At 37.6% G+C, this 17368-nt stretch overlaps 1 protein-coding gene across 1 annotated transcript in view; it reads right to left on the bottom strand.

Annotated features, from left to right (window-relative positions):
- LOC121378624 (serine-rich adhesin for platelets-like) overlaps positions 1-17368 on the bottom strand; it is a 54322-nt gene that overhangs the window by 19459 nt on the left and 17495 nt on the right. Inside the window, exons 3-4 of the mRNA XM_041506888.1 lie at positions 5442-9264; positions 618-705 (exon numbers count right to left, since the gene is read on the bottom strand). Of these exons, the coding sequence (XP_041362822.1) occupies positions 618-705; positions 5442-9264 (3911 nt within the window). The remainder of the gene's footprint in view (positions 1-617; positions 706-5441; positions 9265-17368) is intronic.

Below are 17368 nucleotides of genomic sequence, written 5' to 3'. Positions count from 1 at the left end.
CATGCTGACAACCACACACACAGACAGACAGACAGACACACACACATACATTATGACACCACCACACACAGACACAGACTGACACACACACATACCTGCTGACAACCACACACACACACATACATGCGGACAACCACACACACAGACACAGCCTGACACACACATACATGTTGACAATCACACAAACAGACAGACACACACATACATACATGCTGACAACCACACAGACAGACACACACAAACATACATGCTGACAACCACACACACACAGACTGACACATACATACATGCTGACAACCACACAGACAGACACACACAAACATACATGCTGACAACCACACACACACAGACTGACACATACATACATGCTGACAACCACACACACACAGACTGACACATACATACATGCTGACAACTACACAGACAGACAGACACACACATACATGCTGACAACACACACACACACACACACACATGACAGACTGACACATGCTGACAACCACACACACACACACACATACGGACACATACATACATGCTGACAACCAAACACACACACACACACACACACAGACAGACACATACATACATGTTGACAACCACACAGACAGACAGACCTGGCTTCCAGCTTGGCTCGTATGGCCTGCATGTTTCTGGCTGACCCCAGCTGTGTGTAGTATGGACCTTCGGTTTCTTCAGGCACAGCTGAAACAAAAAACAAGTGTCCTTTAAAACCAGGACTTAGCATCATCTGTATAAAGAGCTGGTTTAGATGTCATGGACAAGCTAACCATAGATTAACACAACCATTTTCTTTTGAATATTTGTGTAGAAAACAAAATAATTTAAAAAATTCATTTGATCACAATGGACATCTAAAGGGTATTCTTATTTGAATTTCAATACATTTCTTATTTGTATTAATGTAATATCTGTATTTAAGAAAGCACTTTCAAAGCTGCATTATGACCAAAATATTTTTCATGTGAAATTTAATGATTCTAACTCAAATTACATGCCCACAATATAAAATATATCGAACTAATTTCATTTATTACTATTACTGAAAAATCAAATAAAAGATGACCAACAGGTTAACATGTGATGAGACAGTTTAAATGTGGACTGCATCTCTGGTTGCTATTTTTATAGATACATGCTAAAGAGGTTTTGATGTTGTATTATATTTTATTTGCCAAAAACTCGTGGAAACCACTGCTGACATCAAGTGGCAACACATTTCTATTAATTTTGCAAAGATTATATGCAGGATCAATTTAATTTGTAGTTATTTATGACAAACACATATAAAACTAGTGAAATAGAGCACTTGCAACTTTGAGAAAAGCATCTTGGGAAAAACCAATTCTCTACCGCTGGTTGAAATGTTTACCATGAGAACAACAAGTGCAAACAACCGACTCAGTCTTCATAGATCTTACACATGTACGTAACAGTAAGTTTTTAAATTTATAGTTTATGTACAGTTATGGCAAGCTTATCATGTTATGGTATTTATGGTAATGTGGTCTGTGCAAATGAACTATAAAGACTGAATACATGCAACGCAAATGGCAAGGTAACGGCAAACTACATTTGAAAACGTGGCAATTTCTACATTTAGACATTCCAAGAAGACAATATAGGAAGTGTATATAAATATATGTTTTCCTATAGGTTTTTTTTTCACTCTCTCCAAAAACTGACCCAAGCATTTTTACAAATATGAAATCACAATAAAGCATTGAAATAACAGTTTTTCCCCTATGTACTTTTGGATATGACATAACAGAAAGTGAAACAAATACTTAAACTTGGAACCTTTTATACCGCCAAAGCTCCATTTCTGATTTAGGGTCAGCAAGTTTAGAATGAAAAGGCATAAAAAGCTTGTTACCACATCACATTATTTAATCAGATATTATTCATAGGTCTAATTGTAACTGTTATGGGTGGGTTTTTTTTTTAGAATACAACTTTAATGGGACATACCCTAGTTTCAGCCCATGAAAATGCACAATATGTTTAGTTAGGCCACCTATTTTTTATTAAATGGTTTATGGAATTTTTTCGACAAAATATATGTAGGTGGTCGAAATAAAAATAAAAATAAAAGTTTTGGATTCATTTTTTTTTGACCAATTTTTTTCTGTCGGAGAAAAAAAGATAAATTTTTCAAATCCAGATTATTCATCATGAACACACACAAACACACACACATATATGTTGCAAATGGATTTTGTGGTTGCATGTACTTTCTCATTCACTACCATTCTGCTTCCCGGGTTTTACAGTATTTAGATCTCGTTTTAAATAACTAATGTGGATATACTCATGTTATTTCAAAACAATTACACTAATATATATATAATCGGGGCGAAACGACTCCGTACGAATAAGATTTTAGAATGAACCAACCCTGGGTGAACGGGTCTAAGGGCGAAACAACACAGGGTTCGAAATGGTTTTAGGGCGAAACGACCCGGATTCAACAGAAATTGGTCTGCACATGTCGTAATTTTACTGCTTTGGCATTCAGGCATATAAATACTGTATTATACATAGATGCTTATTGATTTATACTTTTGATATGTATTTATGATGTTGAATTAGTTAATACAGACATACTACGATAAACTGTTCAATTCTGCTACTTGAAATTCTGATTTCGATATATAGCCGCTTTCCGCAAGTAACAACAACAACAAGATGGTGGCCATGCACCTGTGCACCCGCACAGTACACGGCAAAGTCAAAACGCAACGTACTTCTGAATAAATAATTTAACAAAGACATAATATGATTTGACAAGTATAATTTTGGGAAAAATACCCTTGAATTACTTTTTTTTTTTTTTTTTTTTGGTCAAAACGGTGGTAAAAAAAAAAAAAAAAAAATGTAGGTTTGCATTTTTATTTTTCCAGCGGGACTTTTTAATGAACTTCAGCGGATCCGTAAACCTATTAATCAAAAACGACTGGCCTTAATCTACAAACCTGTAACACATTTGGATAAAGTTACAAATGAGTGAAACAGGAGTCTGTGACTTTGAAATGGTGAAATACCCTCTAAAATAGACTAAAACTCGACTCCATAACTGTTACTTCTCAGACACACGTGAGTTTTTAAAAATATGACATATGCATTTTGTGATATTAAAAACACCAGGATGACCAAAACTTTGGATGTACAGAAATGGATAATCTAAAGAACAAAATCTAAGTAAAGAATGACTTCAGTTATCAAAAACGGCTCTAATAGTAAAAAAGATGCCTTAGTGTTTAAAAACTAGGGTATGTCCCTTTAATATGATGCTTGCACATACATATTCTTCATACAGTGAAACCCCTGTAAACCAGACACCCACAGAACAATGTAAAAATTCTGCTTTTAAGGGCTGTTCTGTACCAATATTTAAAAGGGGCCCATGAAGAACATCTGGTTTTGAAGGAATCCTGGTTTTCCAATGATCCAGTCTTGAAGGGTTTTATATATCTTCTATTATATTTTCTGCTTATGTTATACATCTACGGTACATCTTCTACTAGCAATATATATATATATATGTATGTATGTATGTATTGATGTTTGAATATCTATATATTGTATGTATGTCGAGGTTGACTGTTACATACATAGATATTAACGCACTGGCGCAGGGGATAATTAAATCCTTTCTGGCCTCACAAAGTGTCCCATGCCGTTGCTGGGACTCAAACCTGTGGCACCGAATCGCCCGCAAATTGCAAGACTAACCACGATACGCTCTGAGCTATCGAAGCTTCCATAAAAAGGAAGTTCTTTAACTCAACCATATGCATGGGGCCTACAATCTACGCGGTCGATCCCTCTTACGTGCATGAAACAGTGGGCAGACCTGGCACTGGCTAGTATGTATTGATGTATGAATATCTATATATTGTATGTATGTATGTATGTATGTGTATATATATATATATATATATATACAGTGAAACCCCTCAAAACCAGACCCTCAGTAAACCAGAATTCCCTCAAAACCGGACGTTTTACACGGTCCCGTGATTTGCGTATCTTTTAACACTAAAATTTACCTCTCTAAACCAGAAACCCCTCTAAACTGCACCGGATGAAATTTTCCATTCCCATTGTGTTCCTTTAATGCAAATTTTACCTCAGAAAACCAGACGGTCACACCAACGTCAATCATTACTGCATTACTTATACTTTGAATACCCACTCAGCCGACTTTTAGCTTGGTCCCATGGCTGTCCGGTTTTGAGGGCTTTCACTGTATATATGTATATATATATATATATATATATATATATATATATATATATATATATATATATATATATATATATATTGTAATTTGTAAACTAAAAACTAAAAGGCAGCAAATGATTTTTCATATGCACATTATTATTGATAGGAAAGTATATACCATGATTTTGATATATCAGTAATATTAGGCTCTGCATGGCTAGGATGTGAAAAACCTAGCCAAGTCCTCCGAGTGTGATTGATCTTATGGCCTATCCACTTTCATTTCAACTTATTTTCGTGCGTATTTCCAATTAAGGTTCAACGCATGCTGTCCTGGGCACACACCTTATCTATCTGGGCTGTCTGTCCAGGACAGTGGGTTAGTTGTTAGTTGATTAGTGGCTAGTGTGAAAGAAGCGGGTGTAGTGGCCTTACACCTACCCATTTAGCCCTTAAGAACTTGCTCTGGGTTGGAGCTGGTACCGGGCTGCGAACCCTGTACCTTCCAGCCTGTAGTCTGACGGCTTAACCACTGTACTACCGAGGCCGGTTGTAATCTACTTCAAGCAGCAGATGTACAAGTGATATAACAACTGGACATCCACATAAGCTCTTGTTGCAATAAGAACTTTTAAAAATCACTAGAGTATTCATCCCCCCTCCCAGGTGGTACCAACCATGGACTAAGTGGCTCGTGGCTCATGCACTAAGTGATGTAACAGCTATAAATAATAGATAACCAACCTCTGTGGCATACTGGTTAAGCCAGTGGCTTTGAGAGTTGTAGGTATAGAGTTCACAACCCAGTACCGGTTCACTATTTACAAGTTTACTGACTTCTCCCAACTAACCATCAACACTAATCATCAACACCTGTCCTGGACAGACAACCCAGTTTGCTGAGCTGCATGCTCAAGCCTGTGAGCCTGGGGTCCAGTGGCGTAGGGTGAGTTACCAGCGCCCGGGGCAAGGCAAGCATTGCGTCTCCTACCCAGTGGACTGTTAGCACTCCCAGAGTCCCTTCCACCAGTCCAGAATTTTGTACCCACGCTATACCACTGCTGGGGTCTAATTCCCAAAGCTCTGTGAGATCGCAAAATTGCAAGAGTTTAGTAAATTATGCCCCTGAACTTTAACTGGTTATAAACAAAGAAATGAATTTAAAGCTAAAAATGAGCCACACAGACACATACCTCCAGGCCCTAGACAGGTGCAGCACGGCACCTCCACCCGGTTGTTCCTCAGATGATCATCCAGACTCTCAGACAACCCACAGGAAACCTGCCGGCCGTTGGCCCACACACCATCGATGTCAAAATGGACTTTGGACTTTTCTGGAGTGGTCCCCGGCGTCTGCTGCTTCTCACACGGTGAAGACAGGTTGCTGCTGGTTTCAACGTGCTGCTGCTTGTTCATTGGCGATGATGGAGGAGTGATATGCTTGGGAATTTGCTCCTGCATCTTGCTCGATGCCAACTTCTGTGGAGAGATTTCCACATTGCCGTGACCCTGCTCAAACTTGCTAATCAAATCCATGTCGTCACTCTTGTCACTGTAAACCCTGTCAAACAACTTCTGAATCGTTGCCTGAAGGTTGTTTAGGGGCATGTCTTCCCATGGACTCCCACCTGTTTCCTTGTCTTCAGAATTTTCATCTTTCACAGCACTTTCACATTTATTTCCATCAGACAAAACAGAAGAATCGGGGCACTCCTTTTTCACCATTTTGTTAAAGCAGCCATTAGCACTATCCAGAAAACTGTTTTCTTTTCCCTCACTACCAGCACTTGCACTCTGTTTGCTACAAAGATCGTGCCCATTGTTTTTGTTAGAACCACAAGCAACATCTTCAGAACTGAAACCATCTGATGATTTTTTATTCAACTGCTTTAAGTCCATATTGTAATGATTAACCTGGCTAGAAACAGCAGATGTGTTTCTTGCTGAATTGGATGCACATGTAGTAATGTTTTGAGATGAAGAAAAAACTGTCACAGGCCTATCTACACCGCTGTTAACAGAATGTGAATTTGATGACATGACGCTATTACTGGTGATGTCCGGGAAGGAAAAATCAAATGTAGATGACTTATTGGATGGACATGTTGTTGATGCTGCTCCTGATGCTGTTGCTGCTGTTGTTGCTACTGCTGCTTGTTGCATCAAGCCACGACTGATCTTGTTCTGACACTGCTTAGAAAACATAACACCCACATCTTCACAACCAGAACAGCACATTCCAGAAGACTTCTGGCCTGGTTGTGACTTCATGTCTGTAGTTGACGATGAACTGGACTCTTTGGTTTGAGGTCCAAATTTAAAACTATCTAGTGGTTGATTAGAGTCATTTGTGGATCCTGAAGACATTTCACATCTTTCAGCCTGACCTGATGGATGGCTATGATCAGTTATTTCAGATTTTTGTCCTTGTGCATTGATGTTTCCTTCGTCTTTCTTACTTGATGGAACAGACTGATTTATGTCCCCTAGTTCTATGCCATGAGAGATACCATTAGACAAATCATTAGTGGAACCTTGAGGCATTTCTTTCTTGATGTTTGATAGAACATCAGGTTCTTTTTTCAGCTTTCTTTTCTTCTTGACTTCTCCAGCTTTTTGTATCTTCTTCATAATGGCATTTTCACCTGGAAGTGGCATAATTTCTTCCATAGGTTTAACATTCTGATCCAAATAGAACCGGTACTGTGGGAACATTGCCAACAATTTCCTGTCAACTTCTGATTCCATTAGATCAGAAATCTTTTTTTCACTACCAGGACCTATTTTGGGTTTGTTTCGAGCAATATCATTTTTAGGTGAAAATGGTGGAAACAATGCAAAACTTTTAGAAATCTGGGATGACACATTTGTTTGATGAGTTGGACCATTTGGGCTTACAACCTTCTTTTTCCTTGGGTTACTTCTAATGGGTTTTGGCTTAGCAATAGAACTTTTCCCATGAGCAGATGGCATGACATTATTTAACAATTTTGATTTTTCATCCTTGTGCGTATTCTTTGAAGGCAATTTCTCTGGTAAGAGTTGTTTCTGTTGATATGCAGGAGGGGTGGGAGGGATTTTGAAAGGATTCTGCTGCATAGAATAACCTACATTTGAGTTATGCAGATTAGCTGTGTGGTCCATCATAAAGTCCTTAAAACCATGCCCTGAGTTACTCTGCAGCTGACTCTTAGAGTTGGGCTGACTTCCAGTAACACTAGAGCTGGTAATAGGTGTCATCATTGACTTCTGCGTGTTCACATCCTGACCACCAACTTGATGACTTGCTGGTAGAAACAGTCCGTCACTCTCCGAGTAAGACCCCGAAGACTGGAATGGATATTTGGGACTCGGCTCCTTCTTTTCCATCTGAGATGGTGGATTAAATGTATTTGGTTGTCTTTGTGCATGCTTGTTTATGTCATGTTGCTGACTGTTAGCACTTCTTGAGGGGGGAACATGATACTGGTGATTCATAGTTTGTCTCTCGTTTGCTGCTTGCTGATTCAAAGGACTTGATTCATTTTGAAAACTGTGTGGAGAGTGAAATGCATTTGTTCCATGGGGTGACTGTGAGAGAGGCCTTGATACATTTTGTCTGCAATTATTTGAACCATCAGGTGAATGAATTGTCCATGGGTCTGGTTTCTCATTGCTAGAACTTACATTTGAGCCAGATCCAAAGAATGAAGAAAAACTTGGCACATGGCTACTAAGAGCCATGTTGTCTGAAAATCCACTTGTAGACGATGGCAACTGAAAGCCTTGTGGTTGTTTTTCCTGTCTTGGTGCATGGCTACTAAGAGCCATGTTTTCTGAAAATCCACTTGTAGAAGATGACAACTGAAACCCTTGTGGTTGTTTTTCCTGTCTTGTTGCATGGCTACTAAGAGCCATGTTGTCTGAAAATCCACTTGTAGAAGATGGCAACTGAAACCCTTGTGGTTGTTTTTCCTGTCTTGGTGCATGGCTACTAAGAGCCATGTTTTCTGAAAATCCACTTGTAGAAGATGACAACTGAAACCCTTGTGGTTGTTTTTCCTGTCTTGTTGCATGGCTACTAAGAGCCATGTTGTCTGAAAATCCACTTGTAGAAGATGGCAACTGAAACCCTAGTGGTTGTTTTTCCTGTCTTGGCACATGGCTACTAACAGCCATATTTTCTGAAAATCCACTTGTAGAAGATGACAACTGAAACCCTTGTGGTTGTTTTTCCTGTCTATTTGCATGTTGTTCTTTGTACATAGTATTATGCAGTAATGGATCAACATATTTTTGATGATGACTTCCATCTTTGTTGAAGTTGTTCGACTGTGAATGCAGATCTTTCCTGAGAGAGTCATGAGACTGTGTCTGGTGGTATACAGGTCTGCTGGACTGTTGAGCAGGTCTGGTGAAAGAATCTCTAGACATCTGTTCAATGTCTTCACTTCTTACCCTTGCCATCACATCTCTAGAAGAACTCTGACTATGGAAGGGAGATAATGAAGCTTGCGGTGAAACTCTCAACTCTCCTGACATAGCAGAGAGTCCTTTTTGTAACATAGATTCAGATGTTGGGCCATTCTGCAAGAAATTCAAATCCTTTGTCAAACCAGTTTCCTGCCTAGCATTGAACGGATGATTAGAATGCATAAAGTTGGAATTTCTTGAAACATTCATTTCAAATTTAGAATCTGGAATCAAAGATGACTGTGAGAAAGGATCATTTCTGATGAAGTCATTCTGTTGTTTTGATGCTGGAAGGTTAATGTTTTGCTGGATGTTAAAACTGCCTGATAAGTCTAGGCCATGCTGATGTTGCTGGTAGTCTTGCTGTGGTAAAGATACTGTTGGATTGTATGCCATTTTGCCAGAGTTTCCCTGAGTAGGTGTTTTGAAGAGATCATCAGTTACTTTTGGTATAGAATACATTCCATGAGTATTCATGTTCAGACTTTCCACACTGCTCACTGACCCCAGGACAGGAAATGGAGGCCGCATCATCAGATCAACAACGGAATTACATCTTGAATTCTGTAAAAGACAGAAACAAAGATTATAAGAATTTCATTTTCAATATGATTATAAATTCATGCTTCATACACCCAAGAACACCCAAAATTCAAGAATATTCAAGAATATTCAAGGCCATTCAAGACCCCCATCATTCATAAAACACCAACCAATTTTAATAATATTAATCTCTGTGATAGCCTCATTTAAGCAGTATTCCAGCAATACTCTTCCTTAGCAACAGGGGTGGGAATTGGTGAAGTGTAAAAAAAGAGGAAATCTAGAGTCCCGGAAATTCTTGTAATCCTGGGTTAAAATCTGTGCCATCTGACACATTTTGGAGGAAAGGACGATTAAAATGCGAGGAAATGCAATGTTCCATGAGAGCAAAACAGTGGATCCGAGCAGAATTGCCACCCCTGTTAGCAAGTGTCCCACCTGACAATGTATCAAGGTCACAACTCTGTTCCTCTTTAAGTTAAACTACTTTAAATATGGAGTGCAAAATTGTATTTTTTTTTTTAATGAGATTACCATAGCAAAAGCTAATTTCCAAACCTAGTATGTAGTTGTGTTGATAGCGCCCATCCTAACATTATATCACGTGTTACCGAGATCATCTACTGTGCTTTAAATACGTTGTGTTGATAGCGCCCATCCTAACATTATATCACGTGTTACCGAGATCATCTACTGTGCTTTAAATATGTTGTGTTGATAGCACCCATCATAACATTATATCACGTGTTACCGAGATCATCTACTGTGCTTTAAATATGTTTTTGACTTTGTCCTAGGTCTATTTATGGCTAAGCAGACACCTTATTTTTAAAACACACCTCAACAGATTGCTTAATCAGCAGCGAATGTAATAATATTACAGAAATGCTAAACTATTTAAGAGTAGAAACCTAGTGCTGCCACAAAGGCTACTTATAGGATATTAAACGAGCTTCCATTTCGTTTCATGTTTATGTCCTGAGTGAAATATTTTTCAGTTGTCATGAGTTTTAGCGAGTGACAATGAAAATTATTTCATGAGTGACATAAATATGATACAAAATGGTAGAGAGTTTAATATCCTATTTATTACCCATAATCTATCTTAATTTATATCACTCAACTCATTTGGTTAACATTCCCATAATGTTCTAGTGCGCCAATCCATGACGTGTTACGTCCCACTTGGCACTCTAGTGGGAGTATCACTTTGATATGTACCAAGATAGCTTTAACCATATGGTTAATAATGTTTGATACATTAGCTCTGTCTGGAAAATGTCTGGAAAGTGAATGTGTCATTCTGTTTATCACAAAGAGCAATATTTATTTGGGGGCATTTCTTTGAGGACTGGAAATTTCTGGAGATCCAAACATGCAGCTAAGTAAGTTCTTACACGTCATTGGTCATGCAGTACACCATATCGACAATGGAATGAGCCATGATTAAAGATAAAGAGAGTGCAGGCAATGTCACACATTGCTAGGTAACTATGTGGCCTTTCTTTGTTATATTACAATCTGGTAACACTATATATATAACATGGTAGTCCTCTGTTAACAACAGAAGACAATAAATACATACAAATAGAGGCATTTTTATATTTTCAAACTATAGGCCTACAACTTTTGTTTTAATGCATAGCATTATCAATCAACAATGTGATTATTCCATTTATTCCATTCATAGTCAAGTACAGTTGAATCCCATTGTCTCGAACCCTGTCGGTGGTCGAGAAAGTGTCCGACCCATCGGGTAGTTGAACATCACTGAAGTATAACTCAAGACTTCATTTTTGGTTCGAGAGTTGTAGTGTATTCGACCCTTCCAAGTTCAACCTAACGAGACTCTACTGTATATACATGTATAAGAAAATAGATGTACTTTTAGTATAGTTTGTTTTGAAATCTGACGTGCTTTCACAACCAATTACAAGTATTCAGGTAATCATTTTTAACAATATAAAGGGCTGAATTTACGATGCCTGTGTTTACGCATTGTAAACAGATGTTGTTACAGGTGTTTACGCATTGTAAACAGATGTTGTTACATGTGCGTTAAACAAAAACAAGCTTTTTAGCCTACAATGTCTGGTCATGAAGGCCCAGTAATAAATAAAATTATACATATTCCATTTGCACCACTAATATCGAAACCAACAGTTATACATCACTAAGATCCGACACAGACAGACAGACAGACAGACATAGAAACAAGCTGGATGGTGTGTTATACAATATACATTTTATATACTGATATATGCTTAAAAATATGTTGCATGATATATAGTGAAGTCCATAAAATCACTCTGACTTTGAAAAAAACACCCTTTATCAGTAACAACAACAACAGCAAAAAATAATATTAACAATAACAACAAAAACACACTGATCAATCCCATCTGCTAACAGTAATATAATGCATGGTAAAAATAAATATTCTTTAAACAAAATTATTTTTTAAATATTTATCTTTTTGTGAAACTGTTTTAACTATAACTATAATTATAAACAATCTATACATGGAAACTAAACATATCTGCAAATTCAGTTCAATTAATTTATCAATAAAGCACATTATATGAAAACCTTTTACCAACATCATTTTGTACAACTTAATACTTGCATCAAATTTATATATTCAAACTGGAATTGCAAATTTTGCAATCAGATTTTTTTTTTTTTTAAATGAAGTATATACATATACAATATATTACTGACGAATCTTAACAGGTTTACATTTTACAACACTTGTGACATAACGTGAAATCTATTTGGTTTGAAAAACATTATATCATATCTGTGGTTATTAAACTACTTTCAAATCAATTTCAATTAATTATTCTGCAACTGCAGTGATTCCTTGACACTGCTACATGTATGGTATTCACAATTCCTCTATATAGTTTACCAACACAATATTACCCGGTATAAATATTTGTATCCCTGCTAAAGCGAAGTTAAAAATGGCAACAAGAGTTTTTGAATGCGAGCCAAGCCGTGTTGCTGTCTGCGCATATGTTCCACGCAATCTATATATAACACCGCCGATGTAAACAAATACACGTGGTCTTAGCGCGCGCTTTCAAAATATGTTTTAAACCGGTATATAACATATTGATTGATCATACAACAGTATTTACTGCATCTTCTGTGGGTTTCAAGGTCGTTGCTAAATTACTCAGTTGTTTCACTGAAGGTCACAGAAAAAAATAACCAAATCCAATCAAAGGACAATGAAAAACAACATACTTTAGTACAGATTGATCCGAGTTAACCCTGTAGTGATTGATCCTTGATCCGTGATCAGCGATTACTGGTTCTTAAACCTGATTAATCATGTGCTTATCATCACACCTCATGACCTAATGAGTCCTCCTTATAACAGCCTTGCACCAAGAATGTGTTGTTTCAATTAGCACCTCATTAACATAACCATACCACACTCATATAAACAAAGAGTCGGAAAAAACCCAACTCTGATTAACTGTCCCATTATTTATACTTACATATCTAACTTTCCGTCAGTTCCGGGTTTCAAAGAGTGGTCATTTGTAATAACAGACAGCCTCTTTTTCTCTCTCTCTCTCTCTTTTAGCTGTCACTGAAAATCCAGCGTCACAGACAATGCACACAGAATGCCAATTAACATATTTCAGTGCCAGATTGTACGGTAATCCGTCACTGCTGTTGCTCCATCAGTAGGACCTGCAGACGTCGGTATAACAGGCCCCACTTAACGAGGACGACAGATTCACTGCTATTTACTGTACAGCTATACCTGTACCTCAGTTCCTTCTTCTCCACACACCAGAGTTCACTCACAGGTCTCCTGGCCGTATGTGGGTCAGGAATTTAGCAGTTGATCAATGCATCTAGGGCCCATGGCCAACAAAGCCCAATCGGTCGACAGTGGTGGAGCTGTATTGATTAAGTCTTCCAAGGCCCGAGTCCTACAACTCGTAGTGCAGGGACTCGCTGGTGGTGGGACGTGCTTCACTGCATGCACGCACAGATCAATGGCTTTTCAACATTTCTACTACGAAGACTTCACACAAAGGAAAACAATGACTCAGGAGATAAATAGTGCCCACAGCCGTCTGAAACAACGAGGGGGACAAGGGAGAGGGAGGGACAGAGAAGTCTTGGAAATGAAAATCACTTCACCAACATGCTTTCCTAAGTTACAAATTGAAGTACATGTGTATTAATAAAGTTGGGATATAAATTTGCTACTTAGCATATTTATAGCATTTATCAATGGAAGGGGAGGGGAGAAGTACTGAATGAAAATCACTTCACCAAAATGCTTTTCTAAGTTACACATTGAACTATTAATAAATTTGTCTGGTTACTTTGTATTTATCAAAGGGGTGAAAAGACAAGATTTTTGGGGGAATGGAGAAGTGCTGAGAAAAAAAATCTCTTCCCCAACACACTTTCTTAAGTTACTTTGAAAAATCAATTTGGTAATTAGCATATTTATAGTATTTTTCAATGGGAGTTAACTTACAAGATTGGGTGTTGGGAATAAAAATCACTTTATCAACATGAACATTAATGAATTTGTCATGTCACTTTTGGATAAATGAATCTGGTAATTAACATATTTATAGTAATTATCAATGGTGGCAAAAATAACAAGATTTTTGGGTGAAGGGAGTGCTGGACATGATCAGATTGAAAATCATTTTATCAACACACTGAAGTATTAACAGATTTGTATGGTTATTTTGGGATATAAATTTGATAACAAGCATGTTTTTAGTATAATCAATGTAGGCTGCTAGTAACGAATATTACCATTACGCTTTCATAGCAGTGGATGTTTTTTGTAATTACAATGTAGGCTGAATGTTAATAAGTCAGGTTACATTCGGATATTAGCAGTTAACATACTGGTTGTATATTAAACAGACAAAGTAGTTATAAAGATGAACCGACACAATTTGATTCAAAAGAGAGAGAAACGCCACTAACACAGAGACTAACAACTTGTTTCATTAACAGAAAACCCACAATTCATATTTGATTGATTTTACATCATTAATAAAAAAATTATATGATTACGTTAAAAAATATTTGTAGTTCCCTTCAGTTATTTTTAAACACAAACATTACGTCAAATCATGAGACATCTGAAATAATGTCATAAATGAAGCGCACAAACTGAACCATATTTATCGGCAAAGATTCTGTCGCTGCAATGTATTGCAGTATTTTACAACAACCCGTAACTGTGCACGGCCCAGTAGAGATAAACAAGCTATGCTGCTATTCTGTCCAGTCACAACCGAAATTAAACTATATTTGTCAGCAAAGATTCTGTCACTACATTGTGTTGCAGTATTTCATAATAACCCACGCGACTGTGCACGGCACAGTAAAGAGATAAACAAGCTATGATGCTTCTCTGTCCAGGCACAAGCCACAGCCCAGACATGTACTGTCGATTACCCAGCTAAGTGGGTCATCCCAGTTCAGCAGTCAATGAAACAAACGCCTGCACAGTGTAGTCTGGGAAATCCGCTATTACACCATCGCTTCACAGCCCTAGTTTCAGGTCACATGACCTGGCAAGTCACTCCCACGCTAGTGACCTACAACACACCGGTGACCCACTATGCTATGCTACGTTACTACGCTGCTACTACGCCTCGTCCGTTTACTATGAACGAAACCGCGCAATCATTTCACGACCACAACTCGTTGCATACTGTACATACCGCTATTCTGACAGATGCAACTGCAATCACAATGCTGACGTAAAACAAATTTAATAATTGGTCGAGTTATATACAGCGAAAGAATCTGTTCCTGCTTTAGCCATTTCTTCGCTGTTCCTCATTCTTTTATAAAGGTCAAGGTCAGAAGCTGTTGAAATCACAACAGAAAGAATTTTTGTTTTGGCGTAATGATTTAATACGCTAGATAAATCAATAAGATTTATACAAAGTGGGTCACTTAAGTCACTAGAAAGATTTTATTTGTGAAGCGGGAAACACGTAAAGGAGTTTGATTAAAATATAACATGTAGTTAAGCGTCTTTATCGGGCATTCAAACAAGTTGCGAATGGTTATTCAGGTTACCAGGCGAGTAGCACATGATGACATTTGGCCAAACGAAAACAATGTCACATATGCTTCAATCAACTGTGTTGTATTTACATATGATACAATCACAAGTATTAATATGGGAACACTAATATGAATGAGTATGAACGTATTAGTGTATAGATCTGTGACGGGCTTTGATAGTAAAAATAACAGGAATTGTAAACTTTCTTCAACAAAATCTATAAATGGAGCATATTGCATATTGCATATATATATATATATATATATATATATATATATATATATATATATATATTCGGTTTACAATATTGGCTGTGAATTGTGGTGGACTAATAATATCCCAAGCTTGTACACTACAGTTAAAATTTGTTTTGTTTAACAACACCACTAGAGTACCTGGATTTATTAAACATCAGCTATTGAATGTCAAACATTTTGTAATTCTGACATAATCTTAGAGAGAAAACCCGCTACATTCATTACTTTCAATTTATTTTCATGTTTATATCCAATTAAGGTTCAAGCACGCTGTTCTAGACACACCACGGCTATCTGGGCTGTCTGTCCAGAACAGTGGATTAGTTGTTAGTGGCTAGTGAGAAAGAAGAGGGTGTAGTGGTCTTATACCTACCCAGTGAGTGGTTAAAACTCACTCTAGGTGGGAGCCGGTACCGGGCTGCGAACACTGTACCTACCAGTCTTATGTTTGTGGCTAGTGAGAAAGAAGAGGGTGTAGTGGTCTTATACCTACCCAGTGAGTCATTAAAACTCACTCTAGGTGGGAGCCGGTACTGGGCTGCGAACACTGTACCTACCAGTCTATGTCCAATGGCTTAACCACGACACCACCGAGGCCGGTAAACTTGCTACATTTTTCCATTAGTAACAAAGGATCTTTTATATGCACCATCCCACAGACAGGACAGAACATACTATGGCTTTTAATATACCAGTCGTGGTATACTGGCTTGACCGAGAAATAGCTAAATAGGCCCACCGACGGGGATTGGTACTGTATCATCAAGCAAGCGCTTTACCACTAGGCCACATCTCTCCCTTGTACACTGTCAAATAACGTTTGTTATATTTTGTTTAATTATACAGATATTAAATAACATACAGTGAAACCCCTCCAAACTGGACACCCTTGTTTCCAAGACAAATGTCTGGTTTTATGAGGGATCTGTTTTAGAGAGTTTAAGTTTTGTCCTGGTTTTTAAAAAGGGACTCGGTAAAATGTCCGGTTTTGAGGGAATTCCGGTTTACAGAAGGTCCAGTCTTAAGAGGTTTCACTGTACAATAAAAACGTAAGTATTTGCTGAATTCATTATTACTTATATTACGTTTTTCATTAATTTTCATAACTATTTGTTTACTGTCAGCTCCCATCAATGACATGTGTTGTAAACATTTTGGAATGTTAACCAAGTCACAAATTAATATGAATGAAATGATTAGTCCACTTGGGCTAGTACGACAAGGTCAATCCAATCAAAAGTGTTCATTATTAACCAATAAAAATACAACTTCTGTTACATACTTTGTGGCATATATGATATTTTAAAACACATCCCAATATTCACCAGGTGGCTAATAAAGTTAGTTTGTTTTGTTTAACTACACCACTAGAGCACATTCATTTATTTATCTTTGGTTATTGGATGTCAAACATTTGGATATTTTTTATTCGAAGTCTAAGAGGAAACCAGCTACATTTTCTCATTAAGGTAGTTAATATAATCCAAAAAGAACATAAATTAACTCTTTTTTTCCTGCAACATATAAATATAAAACATTTTTAATTCATTAATTCTTCCACATACCATTTTGCAACACAGCCCATGTTACCCCCCTTCCCTCCTAGAGTATTGCGTAACTGTTGAACAGCCTCTTATATCAGCCTTTAAGGTTTAAGGACAGAGCTTAAGAACATGGCATATACACTATTGGACTGGTTATGGTGATGGCTTCCTACATTACGTCATTCATTCATGGGGCGAAATGCAGCCTAGCGGTAAAGCCCTTTCCTGAAGCATGGTCATCTAGG

The sequence above is a fragment of the Gigantopelta aegis genome, chromosome 8 (genome assembly GCF_016097555.1).
Source record: "Gigantopelta aegis isolate Gae_Host chromosome 8, Gae_host_genome, whole genome shotgun sequence".
In the NCBI taxonomy this organism is placed as follows: domain Eukaryota; kingdom Metazoa; phylum Mollusca; class Gastropoda; order Neomphalida; family Peltospiridae; genus Gigantopelta; species Gigantopelta aegis.
Note: the sequence above shows the minus strand (reverse complement) of the source record. Positions and strands in the feature narration are given on the sequence as shown.